Source organism: Neolamprologus brichardi, chromosome 8, assembly GCF_056152115.1.
Source record: "Neolamprologus brichardi isolate AB-2024 chromosome 8, ASM5615211v1, whole genome shotgun sequence".
Taxonomy (NCBI): domain Eukaryota; kingdom Metazoa; phylum Chordata; class Actinopteri; order Cichliformes; family Cichlidae; genus Neolamprologus; species Neolamprologus brichardi.
The window spans coordinates 6,018,430-6,038,419 of NC_142111.1; the positions used below are offsets into that span (position 1 = coordinate 6,018,430).

At 41.2% G+C, this 19,990-nt stretch overlaps 3 protein-coding genes across 7 annotated transcripts; 2 read left to right on the top strand and 1 right to left on the bottom strand.

The window, feature by feature from the left end:
• Positions 1-82: 82 nt before the first annotated feature.
• Positions 83-4,906, top strand: hexd (hexosaminidase d). Its single transcript, XM_006797013.2, has 11 exons — positions 83-362; positions 451-566; positions 761-848; positions 927-1,091; positions 1,170-1,353; positions 1,546-1,617; positions 1,991-2,189; positions 2,268-2,429; positions 2,523-2,630; positions 3,287-3,376; positions 4,418-4,906. Exons 1-11 carry the CDS (start codon positions 276-278, stop codon positions 4,587-4,589), a joined length of 1,443 nt encoding a protein of 480 aa, XP_006797076.2. The 5' UTR covers positions 83-275; the 3' UTR covers positions 4,590-4,906.
• Positions 4,770-9,358, bottom strand: cybc1 (cytochrome b-245 chaperone 1). 2 transcript variants are annotated; one of them, XM_006797020.3, is made up of 6 exons: positions 9,275-9,358; positions 7,316-7,403; positions 7,151-7,192; positions 6,886-7,056; positions 6,638-6,782; positions 4,770-5,686 (listed from the first exon to the last, which is right to left on the bottom strand). In XM_006797020.3, exons 2-6 carry the CDS (start codon positions 7,401-7,403, stop codon positions 5,530-5,532), a joined length of 603 nt encoding a protein of 200 aa, XP_006797083.1. In that variant the 5' UTR covers positions 9,275-9,358; the 3' UTR covers positions 4,770-5,529. The 2 variants fall into 2 exon arrangements, with proteins under 2 accessions (XP_006797083.1, XP_006797082.1); XM_006797019.3 differs by lacking the exon at positions 9,275-9,358 and adding an exon at positions 8,598-8,889.
• Positions 8,506-19,853, top strand: narf (nuclear prelamin A recognition factor). 4 transcript variants are annotated; one of them, XM_006797016.3, is made up of 12 exons: positions 8,506-8,561; positions 10,020-10,094; positions 10,202-10,267; positions 10,548-10,676; positions 10,759-10,891; positions 11,184-11,318; positions 11,914-12,032; positions 13,228-13,360; positions 14,911-14,983; positions 15,183-15,320; positions 15,822-15,979; positions 16,072-19,853. In XM_006797016.3, exons 2-12 carry the CDS (start codon positions 10,038-10,040, stop codon positions 16,320-16,322), a joined length of 1,392 nt encoding a protein of 463 aa, XP_006797079.2. In that variant the 5' UTR covers positions 8,506-8,561; positions 10,020-10,037; the 3' UTR covers positions 16,323-19,853. The 4 variants fall into 4 exon arrangements, with proteins under 4 accessions (XP_006797079.2, XP_006797078.2, XP_006797077.2 ...); XM_006797015.2 differs by lacking the exon at positions 8,506-8,561 and adding an exon at positions 9,078-9,146; XM_006797014.3 differs by lacking the exon at positions 8,506-8,561 and adding an exon at positions 9,086-9,359.
• The last annotated feature ends 137 nt before the right edge of the window (positions 19,854-19,990 follow it).

The window sequence follows — 19,990 nt, forward strand, 5'->3', positions numbered from 1 at the left end:
TCCTGCTTGCCCCGTATAATCCAATCCTATTGGCTCCGGGGAAGGGAAAGCCTTTTTTCTATTGGACCACGTTCGGGTCTCTTTGAGTTGCACTTACAGAGCATAGCTGCGAAAACATAGCTAGGCTACAGTGTAGGTAGCTCGGCTGTTATCATCATTTTGATAGTAAACAGTAAGAGAACGGGCTTACGCCACAATATTAAGAACACCAATAAAGGACATTTCATCTGTGATTAAAGTGTACAAGTGAGTGGGGCTCTGTGTATGCATGCAGAATGAGCTGTCCACCTTGGCCTAAAGGGAAGAAAGTGGTGCACCTGGACTTAAAAGGTGCTCCTCCACGAGTTGAATACCTGCACAGGGTAAGCTTCCACTCGGGTCTTGCTGCAACATGAACAGTATTTACAGCTCTGTCACTTTTTAGTTCCCCATGTGTGCTAACATCCTCAGCTGATCGAGCTCTTCTCTGAGCTGGGAGTGGATGGCCTGCTGGTGGAGTATGAGGATGTGTTTCCTTATGATGGGGAGCTGAAGCTGCTCCAGGCAACAGCACAACCTGCTTACAGGTGCAGTTTGGGGATCTAGTGCTTCTTAAATAGTTTTTTACTGTGTGTGGATTTTTAATCTCTTTTCATAATAAAAGAGCCTCTAATAAAATCACAACCCTCCCTGTGTTTGATAGAGATATTTTAAGTGCAGACTTGCTGTAGAAATGCTTTGGTTTATCACACTGTCTGATTTTTGCGTGCTGTACTTTCAGCCGAGATGAGGTGCTGTCTATGCAGGAATTCGCCAGATCCAAGGGGATGGAGGTGATCCCACTCGTGCAGACATTTGGTCACATGGAGGTGAGGTGTGTCGCATGTGGCTCAATTTTAAGATGGGAGTTCTGTGTCGCCCCTGCGCTCATCTCATCTCTGTTATAGTTTGTGTTAAAGCACCGATCCATGTGGCACCTAAGAGAGGTGGCACACTGTGTGGGAACCCTGAACCCCCACAGAGAGGAGGGGGTGAAGGTGGTGATGGAGATGCTGAGGCAGGTAGTGGAGTTGCATCCGGGGCTCAGCACGCTCCACATTGGAGCAGATGAGGTGAGGGGTCGGTCTTCAGGGGGAAACTAGTTGTTTTTGTATAACTGAATCTCTTACATTCGTCTTCGCGTCCTCAAGGTGTACATGCTGGGTGAGGGCGAGGAGTCCAAGTTGTGGCTGGCTTCACCTGGGCGTACAGTGGAGCAACTGTTCTTAAGTCATGTGACCAAGGTGGCCAGGGCTGTCAAGGAGGCGTGGCCTCATATGACCATCATAATGTGGGATGATATGATGAGAGGCATGAGCCTGGACACACTGAAAGGTGAGGCGATATTCAGGGTAGTTTGAAGTTCTTGTACGTGTACGGGTCTAAATACTGTCTAAAACCACTTTGCAATAAAGTTAGTACAAAAAAACATTTCAGACTCTTGTGCTAAAACTGTACAGTATAAATGATTTGTATTTATTTATGATAAAATATTCTTAATTACTGTTTTTTTAATCCATATGGAAGCCAGTGGTTTAGTGGGACTCGTCCAGCCTATGTTGTGGGACTACACCCCAAACCTGGATGTGTCCCAAACTGGTAGGTAAAGTACACAGATGTACATTATCAAACAGTGCACTGCAAAACTATTGACTTCAGACTAATAATTCATCTTCTGTAGGTTTTCTTTTTGCTAGTACAGAATGTTTTCAAATGCAGAAGCTTTAAGAACTTGATATTAGTGAGGGGTAAAATGAACAGAGTCAATACAACCAAAAATTTGTGACCTAATGATGATTCAACATGTTATCTTAAATTGACTGAGCTTGTTTTGCTAATTTAAGTTGAAATTCTGAATGGCCATTTTTACATTTTAAAGACTTGGGAAAAATTCAACCTATATGTGCGCTTTATTCATTAAGTTACATTTGTAAGTAGAATAAACACTGAATATTCTCAAACTGTTTTTCAGTGTCTCTGCTGGAGAAGTACTGTAGTGCCGGTATGGCAGATCTTTGGGCAGCCAGCTCCTTTAAAGGCTCCACTAGTGTTTACACCTGTGTGACCAGCACGCAGAGACACCTGGATAATCACCTGCAGTGGCTGAAGGTGGCTGCTTCTTTGTCTCCTGCTGTAAATATAAAGGGTATTGCCATCACAGGCTGGCAAAGGTAAGAAGCAGAGGATGTTCTCCACGGAGTAAAAGGAAAATAAGATGTTTATGTGGGCCATTATTTACCCTTTATCAGGTATGACCATCTGTCAGTGCTGTGTGAGCTGATCCCAGTGGCTATTCCATCACTAGCAGTCTGTCTCCAGACTCTCCTTCACGGACAGTTCAGTGCTGAGGCCCAGAGCAAAGTAACCGGGAAGCTGGGGATCTCATCAGTGGAGGTGGAGACCATGGAGATGTGAGATGTAACACCGTTGTAATAAACAACACCATCACTGTATCTATGTATGCATCTCCAAGTTAACAGGATTTTATTCCCCACGGCTCTCAGGACATGTGTAGCTGACACAGTGTTCCCAGGAAGGAGGCTGGCTGAGTTAATCGTGGAGCTCAGTGCACTCCTCAATTCAGAAGATATAAGATTTTTTGAAAACAGCATGTAAGTTATGGGAAATGATCATAACATTTCATTTTAAATGGAATTGAATGCCAATTCAGACTCACGTCTGTAGACTAGCATCTACGATTTGTGCACAGTGTACCACTTTATTAAGGATATTTGTGTGCTGCGAACATGAACTAAAATTTAGTCAGTCATGTGTTATTGAACAACAGTTAGTTTCAGTGAGATGTGGGAATGGATTAAGTCTTTAGACAGATTTTAAAACATTCTAAAAATGTTATTAAAAAATATTTATATGTGTAGCTACTTTGGCAATTACTACAAGAAAGCCAGATATGTTATATTTTTGGTATAGCGCACGGGCTACCTGTTAGCAGTGATGTAAGCTATGCTGCTAAGTTTCTAAAATGAAGTCTAAATATGAAGCCATCGTAAAACAAATTTCATTTTTACATTTTAGGTTTTGGACAATTAGCTTTAAAGGTTATACTACAATTTTTTCATTCTTTGTTTGATTTATTTATTTTTTTTACTTTAGTTAGAGCCCGCTTTTAGCTAACAAGCTAACATTAGCGCTATGTATAACTTAGAAATGTGAAGCTAACAGGTGCCAAATATATTTTTATTAGAGATTTGTCGAGAGTTATTTTTTTCCAGTGTAGAGATTTAACTGTATGCTTGTGTTTCTGCAGGTTTGTGAGAGGATGGTTCAGCCCATACCAGCGGCAGAGGAAAACTGTTACCCCGCTAATCACCATGCAGATTCACAACCAAGCATCCCTGTGAGCACACCTTCCTTATGTTTTACCAAAATGTGGAAAATTAAAAATACACAGAATATGCAGTCATAGTAAAAAGAAAGTACAGGATATATTTAAAAATCCTTAAAATTAGGCAACTAGAACCTCAATTAAACTATATGATATATGTGTTGTGATATTTAACAAAAGCTAAGCCAAAATGAAGAAGCGGTGTGACCCTGTTTGGCCAACAAGCACTTTGTAATCCTACATGTATGCTGAGGTCAGAGCCAAGAGCAATTTTTCGTAGACTCTGTGCAGCTAATGGGATCGCTCCATGGTGACCAATGAGAAGAATTCAGGTTTAGGGCACTTCACAACAGCTTCACTTTTCAGACCCACAAGTTTGGAGCATCTTTTATGCTGTCAATAAACCATAGAGAGATCATTTCTGACATGATTTCGTGTGACAGTGGTAGCAACACACCTTTCTAGGTAACTAGTTACCAGAGCCAGTCTACAGAGAATGTCTTTATTTCCTGAAATTCTCAAAGGGATGCTCAGAAGATATGAAGTGACGCAATTCTAATGTCCTTATGATGCTCTTTTACCCATAAAATCTAACAGGACTGGCTTAATGGCACCAGTTTCCTGATAATAAATGCAACAGATGTTGGGAAAAACATGTACAAAAAGGAGCTTGCTGTGGTGCCAGATAGGCTTGAAGTCCTTAATGCAAGAACGAATATGTTTTACAGCAGTTACAGCTCTGTGAGAAAAACCTAGAGATGAAACTACATCTGCTTTACTGATATCTTCTTCAGAAACCACAAAGAAAACAGACAGAAAATTTCTTTTACCTCTACAAGTTACTTGTTTTTGGGCTATAGTTAAAAAGGGCCCCTGTAAGTAAGTGCTGCCATGAAACTCATATTTTGTGGTTCCATTTATAAGTGCTAAACATGTGCAGAATAGAACAGTCATTTAAATCGTTTTAGCACTTAGCTCAGCTGTGAGCTAGCATCGTGATAAGTCTTAACCTTAGTCTGTATGGCTTTAAACTCTCTTCCGGTCACATTGCAGGTATTTGGCTACATTACAGCAGAAGGTGGAGGCAGTGAGAGAGGAGATGGCCAGTCTCTACCCAGATTCAACAGTCCAGGAGTGGATAGAGGAACACGTCAGCCCTGTAACAGCTCCTCTTCAGAGGATAACAGAGGATCTTGCAGCCTGTTTGAAGGAGATGGTGCCATAGAATCCCTTTTCCGTCTTTGACATTGCTGATTAATTCACATAAAGCCTTCCTAATTTCTGCCACACACTGGCACTAAAGTTCAAAGGAGTGATTTTATATAGGGTTCTACGCTTATGTGAGAGTAAACTGCTATATGTAAATTGATCTACATGTAACAATGACAATAAAATCAAACCCTAGTTTAAAAAAAACAAAGTGTTTATTCCCTTAAAGCAGCACACATTTGAACTTGGAATGAGACAAAGTTTGACAAAAGCACAAAAGTCTTTTCCTGAGATTCAGTCTTTGGTTCACTTTAAAAAAAAAACCCAACAACAACAACAGGTAAAGGTTACAAGATAGACAAGCATGACGTCAAAGCATTTGACACATAATTCACCCTTGACTAAGCTCAGAAGATCCTTCATGCTCAATTACAGTTTGCACATGCATTCATCTGGATTGTCTACTGGGTTCAAATAAACACGCAAAAAGACAATTATGAGCGGGGTGGTCCAGAAAACTGTGGGAAAAGCACTTTCCTGAGGCTCACATACACAAACACTCAAATTCAGTAGGAAGGCACGGGAAATCTGTAATCTGGAGTGTGCTCTCAAACAGTAATTAGCTCAAAGATGATGAAATAATACTCGCTTAAAGAAGACTCCACTTAGAATGTAACAAAAGGGAAATTAAAAAGGTCTGTTCCAAGATTTCCTAAATTGTGAACATTTGCAGGACAACATATAACTGAATGGTTGTATTACCAGTAAAAATACAAACAAGGAAGACTGTAAGGGAGGGGTTATTTTCCCTGCTGTTCCACGTGCATGCACATGCTTAGAGTTTGCTATATATTAAGGGCCTTGCACAAACCTCACCCTCTGTAATGCCTCTGCATTGCTGCAATGCCCCTAACTAAATCTCCCTTACATTAGAGTAACACTACACTTCAGGCAGATCACAGCTTGTCTGCTTCATCTGAGTCGGTGCTATTGTCTAGAGAATCTTCATCCTCTGCGTCCCCGTACTCAGCCTCATACTCCTGCTGCCGACGTTTCTGCAGTTCCTCCAGTGCCAGGAAGCGCTTGAGCAGAGCAGCCACTGCCTCCACATCACTGAGGAGTAACCGGAGAGCAGGAAACAGATCCAAATAAATCCAAATATTAATACAGTGTATTCATAAATAAATGTTCATCTCAAATCGTAGTAATCAAAGTGTTGTGGTACTTTTTGTGCAGGGTATTATTAGCCATCACGTCTTGATAGCTAATTAGCATGCAACAACAATTCCTGTTAGCAATCTTAAAGTGAACACCAGAAAGCAAACAGTGTGTCTTTTCTGTCCTGTCTCCCACACCTCACCACCAACCGGCAGATGGCCGAGCCTGGTTCTGCTGCAGGTTTCTTTCTGTTAAAAGGGAGTTTTTCCTTCCCACTGTCGTCAAGTGCCTGCTCATAGGGGGTCACCTGATTGTTGGGGCTTTCTCAGTGTCATTATAGGGTCTTTACTTTAAAATATAAAGCGCCTTGAGGCGACCATTGTTGTGATTTGGCGCTGTAGAGATATAATTGATTTGAACTGATTTAAACGGTGAAGACAGGCGACTCATTTAATGTTTATATAACACTTGACACACACATTTACTTGATGGTTTCTTAGCTAAAATAATTAAAATCTAATAGAACTGTTTTGGAGTCAATTCTGTGTTCTTTGGTTTTTGTTTGAACTGTGTAAGAGAGCTATTAATTTATTTATTGATGAGGGCAGGCTGAATAACAAACATCTATCTGTAGAAGTCAGCACAGTTTAACAGCAGCATAAATTCTAGCCTCTAGACTGGCCGCAAAATAAATCAATGCAGGAAGAATCTCTTATACAGTTGTTGTGTTTTAGCTGCGAGCCCCTTAATAAACTGCTAGCTAATTATGTATTAACTGCAAGTTTTAATTTTATGGGCTTAATATACTGAAAATCTGAACATCAAACCTCTATTTTATCTTTCATCTAGCAACAACTTCATACTAAATCAGATCCTGTGCTGAACTGTCAACTACCGGTGACCTACCTGCGTCCCCCAAGCGTGGCACTCTGAGTGAGGGGGTAGGAGAAGCCTGCAGCCAGCTTCAGCATCAGCAGATAACCTTTTCCCAAATAACGCACCCTTTCCTCCTGTACGCAGATATCGCACAGCTGGTCCAGATCCAGCACAACTGGGAGATGGAGAGAAAAAACACAATGGTAAGATCCATTATTGTGGCCTCTTAGCTCACTAATGGAGCTGTAGTGACCAACCCGCTCTGTGGTTTTACTCACCTTTTTCTTGGCCCTTCCTCCACAGAGTCAGGACTAAAGTGTATAAACTGAAGGTCTTAAGCTCAATCAGATTCTTGGTTTTATCAAACACAGCCTCCTCCCATTCCTCCATGTTCTGCATGGCCACAAACAGACAGCCGGCCACGTAGAAGAGCTTCCACGGGATGCTGTCTGCGGGATCGACGCAACACACGGAAAGAAAAGAAAGCTGTACTCAAGTGTTGGAAGTTAAGATGACATATCATATAAATTTTAGCTTGCATACCTGAGCTGTAATATGCAGCTGTTAAGCCAACAGATGCTATACCTGCAGGGAAAATAAGAGGCTTATGGTTTTGGAGCAGTTCAAGGGAATATTCCATCACTGAAGTGTGAGAGCGCGTGTCATATTTGAGTATGGGAACAACATTTGCACAAAAAACAAACTTACCAACAAGAAGAGACCACGAACGGATCCCCGGGGATCTCTTTAGGTGGAGCAGGGTGGAGCTCTGGTCTTCTACTGTCATGTATCCCATCTAAACAAAGACAAGAACCCAGCAGTTTAGAAACACTAAAAGCCAAATTTCCTGTAATAACACTCAATTAAAAAGGCCAGTTTACCCAAATTACATGACAAGTATTTATTTATAATATGGTAAAAATAAAGTATTTGTTATCAATCTTAAAAAGAAATATATTAAAAATACATAAGTTTGCACTTTGCTATGAGTAGAATAAAGTAATATCTACCTCTGAGATTGATTAGATCAGTTAAGATTACTAACAGTAATGTTTTTTTCTATAGCTGGAATTTAACTTTGCAAGGTCAAGCTGATAATTTCACAAGCGTAAAAAGGATTCCTACATGAAAAAGAAAAAGTGCAAAAACTTGCAAAACCTGCTTTACTCCATAATTTCACAGACTTTTCCTTTAAAGGAAGTGACTGTTTTAGGTGAACTCAATGTTTTAAAGAGCCACTGTAAAACATTCACGTCTGTGTTCATTTTCAAATCGCCATTATAATAAATCTGATAGGGCCAGAGCTCAGTGAAATGTAAACAACTCGTGAATCACCCTATGTATTTTCTGCACTTTTTTCAGTTTCAGCTTTTATATTTCGTATCTTTAAGTTAAAATTAATCAAATCAAAACCCCAAAAGGAGCTATACCAGACCCGTGCTCTGCTTCAATACAATGCCCAGACAGCAAAGTAATAGCTGTTCAATAGGGACCAAGTCTTCACTTTTTTACCCCAGAGCCTCCCTTGCAAATCAGACAAGCTACGATTTGGATTACCTCAAAATAAACCAAGATGGTTTCTCAAAAATAATCCAGACATGTTGCTGTAAGCAGTGGATCTTTTGTTTGTTTGTTTGTTTGTTTGTTTTCTAACTGAAGAAATATCAAAGCTGAAATGTGTTTCATGGTCACACATTGATGTTTTAACATGTTTCAGTCCTCTGAGTGGCATAGACCTACCTGCTGCTGTACTGCTGTACAGGGGTGATGGCAAAATAAAACTCAAACTGTTCTCGTGGCTTGATCTACATATTTGTTCCATATATGTTTCTGATCAGACATACGGGGTTCTTTTTAACTGGATCTGAAAACACGAGACAAGAAAGATGCCCCTGCTGCTGCTGCTGACCACGATCACTCAGCGTGACGTATACCAACAATCTCTGCAGAAGAGGTAAAGACACAGTAATATGAAATCTGTATTGCTTACCTTAAAATCGCCTTTTTTCTTATAAATTTTTGCCTTGTAGATTTAGGAAAGAAGAATGTGTGCAAGGAAACGCAACCGCTGAAATTATAAGGAAGTTCTATTCATATTATTGCAACAAAACAGTCCCGAAGGGGGAACACTTCCTTCCAGGAACAGGGCGAGCTTAACTTCATCACGCCTTCAAAATAAAAGCTTACTTTAAATTTTACATTTAAACATTAAATTTGCCTGCATACGCCTACCATAAGCAAGCAAGTAGTATATATGATTGTGTACTTAAATGTTTCAAACATAGTAACAATTTGAAAAGGCGTTCATAACTCGATAATAACCACACAGGTTTTCTTTTCAGAAATACCTAAACTGAGTTTTTATCAAAGCTGTTTCTATCACAATTGAATTTAGTGTGAAGTGAGGTAAGAAGACATCTTTCTACACACGAGCTTCCGGAGCAACTCGTACCCAGGTTGCGCATGCGCTCAGAGGTCGCCGGGGTACACAATGGAGTCGGACGACTGGCTTGGACACTAGAGGAGTCTCTTTGCTTTTGTAAGCGGCAGTTAGAGTATTATGAAATAACCGCAGAGGTTCGAGCCTGGCGGCCAACAGTGGCGGTAACGCCGTCCACAGACGAGTTTATCGGAAAACGAAGGGTGCTGAGTAACTGTCGAGTTCACCTGTATGTAGTCTTCTTTAGCACTGGCTGCTCTTCTACATTTTTCCAATGTCTTTGTCCGAAAGAGCAGTGAAATAAACCGTCCGGTGAGTTACCTTAAAATTCGACCTTGCAGCGTTAACACTGCGTCTGCCGCGCCGTTAAACCAGCATACACGCTTCGGTCCCACACAGGAATTAATGTAGAAAGGCCTGGACCGAAATAGCCTGTTTTCAAGTGGTATATTTAAGGGCAGCAAAACTAAAATACCAGGTAGCTTGTTAACGTGAGGCATGCTTAAGGATTTGGCTACTCTTATTTAAAGATATAAATATATTCACCCCAAACTAGATTTTTTTTAAAAGTGTTTTTGTATTATATGAAAGTAAGACTGTTTCTATACAACAAGCTAACTCTCTAGAGGCACGGTAGCTTCCAGCCCATACTTCTCGCGCTTCCCCTCACGCGCACGCAATCTGATGTAATGGACTTCGTGGCGGTTTCTGTTGGCTCTGTTTATATAATTAACCTGGGCAATTTGCGATGTAATGACAGAAGACTAGTTTGTGCTTGCACTCAGTTTCCCACCATTATAAAGCTGTTTTGTTTATGATAAAACGCCCGCCTGTGATAGGACGCTGGAAGCAGTCAGTGGAGGGTGGAGTTAATTAAACAGCAAAGAGTAGTCGCCTCTGCCTTCATTACAGGAAACCTTAGGCTGTGTGGAGCTGGGATGTTAATCTCTGTGTGTCTCTCTTAATTTAAAGATATAACTGCTGAGGAAAATGTCAGAGGTCAACATAGCCAAGCGCAAGGAGAAGTGCGAGAACTGCACCAAACAGGTATGATGATGGCTCTGTAGCACTACGCTGTCTCATAAATGGGTTGGTTGACTGCCTCTTTCTTGCTCTCAGTTCTGAGCTGAGTTTATCAATCTTTCTACACACAGTGCAATAAGAAGCAAAGCGAAGATGGGGCCAACTCAAACCAGGAAAGCGAAGAAGTCAATGGGCAGGTAGTATCTGCTTACCCAGTGCACTCTAGTCATTAATTGCTCTACATGAATCAGTCCTCATCATGTTCCCATGTTAAGCAGTTTTCATGCATGTGCATTTCATGTTTGGAGTTCACAGGGAGGATAAAGTCTAAAAAGTTACAGTTCTTTATTTCAGCATGATTCAGGTTAAGATGCTTTTAGCAGATAGTAGGCTTAAGGCAGGTAATAACTAGTACAGGAAGATGAAACGTAGCCCACTTCAAAGGTTGTTGGGGTGAAAAAAATATAATTTTTTCAGGTGAATGAAGGCTCCCAGCTTTTGTTGAGCGCATGCCTGTCCTGTGACGGCTGTCTGTCAGACGAGGACACCTTGAAGATCTCTCAGCAGGGTCTGGAGGAAGTGGAGCGAGTTCTGGCGCTGAATAAGGTACACTTCCTTTGAAACCAGGGAGTGTTTCTGCGTTGCCTTGTTGCGCTTGCTAAACAACACCTTCCTCTGTCCCTGTCAGAAGTGTGATGTGTCGAAGCACAAGGTGCTGGTGGCGTCAGTGTGTCCGCAGTCTCTGCCTTTCTTTGCTGTCAAGTTCGGTGTGGACGTCACTGAAGCGGCCCACAAGCTCTGCGGCTTCCTCAAGCACATCGGTGATTTGAGTTTTTTTCTGTTATGAAATACGAAGTAGACTTCACCATAAGTTTCCTACTCTCTCCATTTTGTTTCTGTCTGTTGTTAGCTTGTTTTGTTATTTTAAAAAAAAAAGCTACTTCTTTTTTTTTTGGCCTTACTTCCCACTTTTCTGCTAAACAGACTTAAGTTTACCTTTCTGCAAGCAGGTGTGCACGGATTACCCGTACGCCCTGGTATTTATCATACATGTTCAACATTTCCCTGTTTGTTGTGTGCATTCTGTTTCGTCACTCTGGGTTTTCCCTGCAGGAGTGCAATATGTGTTTGACACCACTCTGGCAGCTGGCTTCAGCATCCTAGAGAGTCAAAAGGAGTTTATTCAGCGATATCGCAGGAGGCACCATGACTCCCACGCCCTGCCCATGTTCACCTCCTCCTGTCCAGGTAAACCGTCCTCTCTTCTTTCCCTTCCTCATACTCCCCCCACTCTTTACTGCTTCTTCTTCTTCTCCTCTTTTTTCCAAACCCCCACCCCATCGTACTGGTTTTCCTGTCAGTGTGATTGTCATCTGTGCTGGTGTTTGCCTCAGTTTTAAGATTTCTTTGTTCTGCAAGTCCCCGGGCTCTTTCTTGAGTGAATTTTTGTGCGTGTGCTGAACCTGGGGTTTTAGAGGTGCAGATAGCAGAGAGCTGCTGGGGAAAGATAGGAAAGTCTTCCTGCACCACTCCCTTTATCAGAGATAGGACGCTAGAACTTTTTTGGTCTTTAATTGCGGCTATACACGTGCATGCAGACACCCAGGCATTCATCCTGTGGGGTCTAACACTGGCCATGGAGGAGGGCTTTGCTCGCCTCCAGGTGAGGAACGACCAGTAATACTTGTTACGTTCGGTATAGAAAGCTGGCTTATCATCATGAAAGAAATGTATTGGACTATGTGGATTTTTTCCTCTTATCTCTTGGTGTGTGTTTCTAAAATAAACAACTTCAATTCATGCACAGTAGGCTAAGGGTTATTTTAACATTGTGTGTTTACAGGGTGGATCCGCTATTCAGAGCGTGTTCTGGGCAGCCTGGTCACTCCTCATATCTGCACAGCCAGGTCTCCCCAACAGATCATGGGGTGTCTGGTCAAAGACTACTTCTCTAAACAGCAGGTAAGCATTGATCCACTGTGACAACTCACAGTCAAAGGTCTCAGGGTAATTGGAGGTCTTTCTACCACTTGTTTAAGTGTCTGTTGACAAATAAGGAAGGGTAAATAAATGAAAACTGATCTGTTGTATAGGCGTAAGAGTTAAATATAATAGAGGTAAGAGGTGATCAGCCTGATGGGGACTGATGGCTAACATTGATTGGCTAAAAGGTCTTCATGCTGCTCTAAATCTTTTTTCTATTAGAAAAGTCTCTAATAGGTTAAGACCGGGAACTTTGCTCACCCAACATGTGGTTCTAGGACTTGTTGTAGTTCAGGAAGTGCTTTACCAAAACAAGTTTCACCACTTCCGAGGCCCTGTGTTAAATTACCTCTAATTTAAGCTGTCACAAAATGCAGAAACGGAATGCATCAAATGAGCTAATGTTAATGAACCGCTCCTAAAATCTTAACAGCAGCTCAGCCAAAATATCCTGCAACAGAAATGAAGCCCGACAAATGTGTAACACCTCGCATTAAAGCTCTTTTATTAAACTGTCATTGAGGAAAAAGCAGAAGGTTAAAAAGAACATGCTTAGTTATTCATGATTGCTAGCTGGGATGTTTTGTTGGCATATTCAGTAGTGCCAGTAGCACTTGTAAATGCAACCAGATATAACTCCATTTATACATACAAAGATCATCCTTTTAAATGACTTGCGACCCACTAAAATAAGCCATAACAATGCAGGCAGATGACCCTGGCACTTGTCTCCATTGCTACATTTTCTTGTTATTTTGCTGTGGTCAACATGTTCCTGGGCTTCAACCTTTGGGCAGTGGGTGTGTGGCATCCAACCAATAGGTGCAGTGAGAACACATACAGAGTGGATCTATGCCATTACAATTTTTTTTATTTATTCTTTTTAATGATAACTGTCATTTTAAATTATACTAAAAAGAATAAATTTACCAAACGTGTAAAAATCACTGTGAGCCAAAAGGCTGTTCTAAATGTTCAGTATTTGATCACCTAATGAGACTACGTCGTCCCAAACTACACGTTCCATCTGAGTCAGTGTTTGTACTGTGCAAATTTTTCGAGGGAGATAATGATGTCTCAAACCTGAACAATCCAAGGTTAATGTCAGACTCAGTTCTGTATTTTATGAGAGAGAATCTCTCTTATTATGTCTTTGTTGTGTTTTCTGTACTAGCAGAAGTTGAGTCCAGAGAAACTCTACCATGTGGTGGTGGCTCCCTGCTTTGATAAAAAGCTAGAAGCTGTCAGAGAAGAGTTCTACAACAGTATGCTGGAGACCAGGGATGTAGACTGTGTACTTACCTCAGGTAAGATTTCTAAAAAGACCATATTTGCAACCATAATAGAGTTTGTTAGACCCCTCTCTCTGGTTTCAGCAGAACACATTTACTGTCTAGAGGTGAATGTGAAACCTGAGGATTGTTTGTGCAGTGGAAAGGCTGAATTACTTGATATCCTTAAAAGGTTTCCTCCAAGAGTCTCGTCAAGTTGCTTTAAACAGCTACAATGTTCTGCAGAAAGGTCATAATGGATACTCAAATATAATCACTGTAATTATGCCAGCAGGATGCTGATCTGTTTTCTTTTGTTTTCTTGAGATTCAGCCATTTGTCTCTAGATCTATTTAAGATTAAGAGCAGCTGACCCAAGTATGACAGAGCATGTCAGAGTGAGCAACTGTGGGAGAGCTGCAGCTGTGGCTAAAAAAGAAATCTGCACTCGCACTCATTTGATGCACCTGCATGTACCAACTAACCAACCATGTTTCCTCTTCTTCACTTTCTTTGTTTCAACCAGAGTATCACTGCATGTATCATTGTAAAATGTGCACTTACTGGCCGCTTTATTAGGTATACCTTGCTAATACTTGGTTGAACCCCACTTACCTTCAGAAAAGCCTTAGTGGCATAGATGGACAGATTCAACAAAGTGCTGGAGGCATTCCTCTGAGGTTTAGGTTCATACTAGTATGATAGTGTTACACAGCTGCTGCACATCTATGATGTACCACATCATCAAGTGCTCTTCTGGATTAAGATCTGATGACTGTTGAGGTCATTTGAGTACAGTGAACTCATTGTTATGTTCAAGAAACCATTTTGACATCAGTGCAACTGTGTGCATTATCCTGCTGGAAACAGCCACCAGAAGATGGGTACACTGTGGTCAGGCATGGATATGATGAGCAACTGTACTGTGGTTTTTAAACAGTGCTCAGCTGCAGTCCAAAGTGTGCCAAGAAAATATCACCAGTAACCCCACAACAGCAATAGTTCATACTAGGCAGCATGTTGTTTATGCCAAACCAGCTGAATGTCACAGCAGAAAATGACATATTCGAGTTACTGTTGCCTTCTTGTCAGCTCATAATATTCCGTTCATTTTCCTCTCACACGAACAAGCCATTGTGTTTTCTTTTTTACAAATACAAATTTTATTTGTCACATACACAGTTCAACATATAGTGAACATGCAGTGAAATGCTTGTGTCCTGAACTGCAAACAGGCTACAGACATAGCCGTGCCATGACAGGACCCTTACTGGATACCGGGTGGGAATTGAACTTGCGACCACCACTCCAGAAGTGTGTAGTCTTACCACTACACTTTCCAGCTTTTAAAACCTAGAGATGGTTGGGTGGAAAAACTTTAATCTGCAGTTTCTGAAATACTCAGATCAACAAAAATGCTGTTAAATTACTTAAAGAACCTTTCTCCCACATTCAGATGCTCACTTTGAACTTCAGCAGGTCGTACATAAGCCTTTAAACAGGTGTAGCTAATAAAGTGGCCAGTGAGTGTTGTAGTTGATAATGAAAGAGCACTGTCAAAGTAAGAGTCATGTTTCATGTTCCAGGGCAGATTTATTACCTGATGGAGCAGAGGAAGGTGTCGGTGGAGGAGCTGGACTCAGTTCCACTGGACCAAGTGTGAGTAGCTGGGATCATTGTTTTTAATCATGTAAACGATGACGTCAGTGCTATGTAGTTGGAGTGTTAATAAATTCTAGATTATTTTGAATGAGTTAATTTGCTGTTTACGTGTAAGATTCTACTTCAATGTGTAATGTTTACGTGACCGGATAAAACCTCTGAGCCTGTGTCAATGCAGCTTTGACTGTGACTGTAGGCTGGGAGACGGTGGAGACGTGGCGCTGGTGAGACATGACGGCAGAGGCTCTGAAGGTTTCCTGGAACACGTGTTCAAACACGCTGCTAAAGAACTCTTTGGTGTGGATGTCCAGGAGATCACATATAAGACCCTCAGGTGAGAGACGGCCCAGTCGGCATAGTTGTTCTAATACCTCACGGTTGTGTCATTCTGGAGATGGTGTTAGGGTTTTAATCCATTTGTCCATCTGTTAATGTAAAATTATGACACTACTGTGGTTGTTTGTACGTTTGGCGCATCTGTTGATGCGCCGAAGGTGTTTTTTTTCCTTCTTCATTGTCAACTTTATGCACATCTGCTGCTTTTAATTTCCTTTCAATTCAATTATTAACAATGAGCAATGCAAAATTTGTTGTCACACCAACTTCACTGTGAGCTAACTTTGAACTAAGACTGACCCTGTGATCCTACACTCCCCACATTGCTGTGTCAACCTGTACTTAAGAGCTGCTAGTTTGTCTGTGTAAAGGTGAAAAACCAGTTTAAACAGCTTAGCAGTGTGATGTGGGTGTTTAAAACACGGCAGTGGCTGGGATTAGTTAAAGATCCCTTTTCTTTGATTATCTGTGTATCATCCCTTTGCTGGTGACTTTACAGGAATCGGGACTTCCAGGAAGTGACACTAGAGCGGGATGGTGAAACACTTCTGCAGTTTGCTGCTGTCTATGGTTTCAGGAACATCCAGACTCTGGTTCACCGTATGAGAAAGGGACGCGTGCCTTATCAGCTGGTGGAGGTGCTGTCCTGCCCCGGAGGTAACGCCCATCACGGCCCATGAGCTCAGACATGCTGCTGCCAGCTCTTTAAGATTTATGACCCTTAACATTCCTCCTATGTTTCCCTTCAGGGTGCTTGAGCGGCCGCGGTCAGGCTGAGAGTGAGGGAGGTGCAGGCCGGCTGGACAAAGCCTTGGTCAACCAGATGGAGGAGATCTACAGCAGCCTTCCAGTCCGGCTCCCAGAATTCAACCCTACCCTGCACACCCTCTATCAGGACTGGCTGGAGGGTCAGGACTCGTCACAGGCCAGAAAGTTGCTGCACACAGAGTACAGAGATCAGAGTCACGGCCACGCACAGCCCCCACACATGCAGTGGTGAGAAGAAAGGGAGCGTCTTCCTTTGAAGACATGAATGGACAGCTATTCGATTGTGCTTCTGCCTGGACCATCACATATTCTAAAAAACTGTGGATGACGCAGAATGACGGACCAGTGACTGACGTCTCAATAGATCATTCTTCCATTTAACCACAGGGGGGTGGTTAAATCTATTGTGCCGAGCCTGATGATATGTGAGGGGCAGAAAAACAAACACTTAGAAATGATACAGAGTGAATCAGTGAATGCAGTGAGGTGTTCTTAAACTGGCAAAAAACAAGATCAGCTGCTGTGCCAGCTGTTCTAATAAGTGACATCTGTAGCAAGTCTGAACCATCAGTCTGTCGAGTCACAGAGCAATAACCCCTTGAGAAAACAGAAGCTTTTATCACAACTGGAACTCATGAACCGAACCTGTGGATGCTGAATGTATATTTGATGAGTTTGAATCTTAGTTGTCCAGTATGAATCATGCAGTTTTCCATGCTAAAGTCATCTCCACTGTTCCTAGCTGAAAGACTGCGTGTTCTCTAACACAGTGATAACTATGCAACAGTGTCCTATTGAATCAGTCACAGTAAGTCTGATGCATTATTCAGATTATCCGTCCCAGAGGAAAGACACTCCTTCTATTTAAGGCTGCAAGAGGGTTTCATTTGTGTCACTGCTCCAGTTTCACAAACTAGTATTTTTATTAAGTTATGCATATTGTTTTACAAGATCAAACATTCATGTCCTATCTGAAGCACAAAAAGAAAAATGCTTCTCACAAATAAGTGACTTGTCTCATTCTGGTGCTGATGGTTTTTTGTTTTGGTCTTGGGACCTGGTCATAACATAAAGAGACGTCACTCTGGAAACTTTTAAACTTTTTTTTTTTTGGTCCTTTGAGAACCAAAAGATGCTGATCTCTCCAAACCAGGCTGATCACCAAATAATCTAGATAGAAAAACAGTACTACAGGTCACAGGAGAAATGTGTATAGTCTTAGTGGAAGCATAGAAGAACTAGAGAACAAGAAGGGACCAAAATTTGAGCCTTAGGAACTCCACAGACGAGAGGGAGCTCTAAAGAGGAGGCATCACTGATGATTGATGGCTGAAAATATTTAGATTTTCTGTGTTGTCATTAAGCGAACAAATGGATTAATCTTTGAATTTCTTCAAAATAAATATTAAAACTGGCAATTTAAAGAAAAAGGTTATGACACTGTTGAAATAACATGCATATTCACACTTATTATTGCTTATTATTTAGATCCAGGTTGTCTCTGAGTCAAAGGGAAATGGCTCATCTGACGTTTTCTCACCAACACCTGCCAAGTTGTTCAGTCTGTAGTCGCATCAAATTAAAGCAAAATATGAGATTTATTGTTTTCTTGGAGGGAGAAAAACACATTTGGTGGACATGTTTTTGATTTGTACAAGGAAACAAATCCGTTTTCACTCAGTCAAAAAGTCAATATTGCAAGCTTCAAAGAAGGAAAGATATTAACATAGTTAATTATCACAACAAAAAGCCAAACGTGCCTTTGATTTTTAATCCCCCTTGTTTTCAGTCAGCATCAGTAGCATAATTCAGATGAATACCATTTCTTAGAATCATCTAAAAAACACTTGTGGGGTGTTTTTAATCTTCAAAAAGTTTGTAAGAGTTTCACATCAGCACCATGTTTCTCCGGCAGCGCTGGTGTGTGGTTAAACCCCCCCCAAAAAAAACGGTATTTATAATCAGTGGTGTTACTCTGAGTCGTCCCCAGATGCTCTTAAAGCAACAAGCTCTCTAACAGGTGCGTGCTGCTGCTTCTTCATATTTTAACAAATGATAGACATGCATGAGGGTAACTGAGACCTGCTGATCCAAATTTACAAAAGCAAAACGTTGAGTCTAAAAAGTGAAATTGATTATTACGTCAAGCATTTTCCTTTCAGCCAGCCTATTTAAATCCTATTTGAATTAGTTTGATCTGACTGTTTAGACCAGCGGTCCCCAACCCCCGGGCCTCGGACCGGTACCGGGCCGCGAGAGTTGAGGCTCAGGTGTGAAATGTATAGTTTTCAGGGTTTTTATCAGTTTTCAGTGTTATTTTGTTATCATTTTTATCGTTTACTCTGTTTTCCTGGGTCTTTTCACCTGTGTTATGAATAAATTTTCTTTTTTTTTGGTACCGGTACTAGTTTTATTTTGTTGTATTTATCTGCGACACCTTAAAGGCCGGTCCATGAAAATATTGTCGGGCATAAACCGGTCCGTGGCGCAAAAAAGGTTGGGGACCGCTGGTTTAGACCATTATTGACTCCTGTTGGATTTTAATATGGACTTAAGTTATTCCATAACTTTCTCAGGATTTGATCACTTTTCCTTATCTTAATCTATTAGTTTGTTGTGCATGTATCACAGTCCACATCCTTAAAGGGCAATACTGAACAAGAAAGGTTGTTACATCTAAACCGCCCATAGCGTTTTTCATTAGCTGCTGTTCTGAGCATGTTAACACAGCAGTTATCACACACTGTACAATTTACCAGTTCAACATTACAGATGTGATCACTTTGAGTACACGCCTCATCAACTCATACACCTACTTATATTGAGTCATTCTACTTTAATGTGTGTGTAAATGTAAGTGAATGGACACATGACAACAGTTCATGATCTACATGAAGTATTCTCACAAAGTTAACACTGTCTTTAGTGCAGTAAGGACTTGGAGATGAAGATAAGCAGAGACACAGAAATAGCATTTGTAATCTGTCTTGTGGGTTTTTCATTTAGTTTCTGTTAAGCAATAAACTCAGAGATCTGCTGATATGTATTTGTACCTCCCTATTTTAAACTACTCACCGCTTGAGAGATTTGTCACCCTTATAACTGCTTGTATTACCTCAGAAAACTTATGATTGGTAAGAGTAACAGTACAATACAGCGTGGCATGGTTCTGTATAATATTGCCGTGACATCACACAATATCACAAGTATTTGTCACCAATTGTGACAACTACGGTTGAGATGTAGAAACAATACACACAGCAGCTTTAAACTCAAAAAACACATAAAGATGAAATAGTTCAATGAAATCCTCAAGCATTCAGGTCTGGTTAGTCAACTCCATGACCTTAATGTGCTTCTTCTTTAGTCGCACCTTTGTTGCCTTGGTGGTATGTTTTAGGTCATTGTCGTGCTGGAGGTCGTCCCCTACCCTTGGCAGAAAAACAGCCCCATAGCATAATGTTTCCACCTCCATGCTTAACTGTGGCGATGGTGTTCTTTGGGTCATACTCCTCGATTTAGGTTTTATCTGAGCAGCACTTTCTCTACAGTCTCGTCCTTGATCTCCTTTGACAGCTCTTTGTTGAAATGCAGGTTTTAATAACAGCTTTTTCTCAAAACTTGATGTGACTATAATTTATGAACAAAACAGTAGGAGGGGGCGATGGGGTGGGTTGTGCCAGGTTTTACTTAAAACCATGACTGTAATGCTTCCAAATAAAATATGTAAATATATTTCAGGATGTCGTGCATCCCTGGGAACAATCACACATATAGTATTTAAGAAATGTAGCTTTCTGAAAAAAGTGGTCTTGTGGCACAACTTGCCCCTGGTGCAGGGTAAGTTGTGCCTTTGGAGAGAATACCTTGGGTGCCATTGATTATGAAAGTAAAACAGTA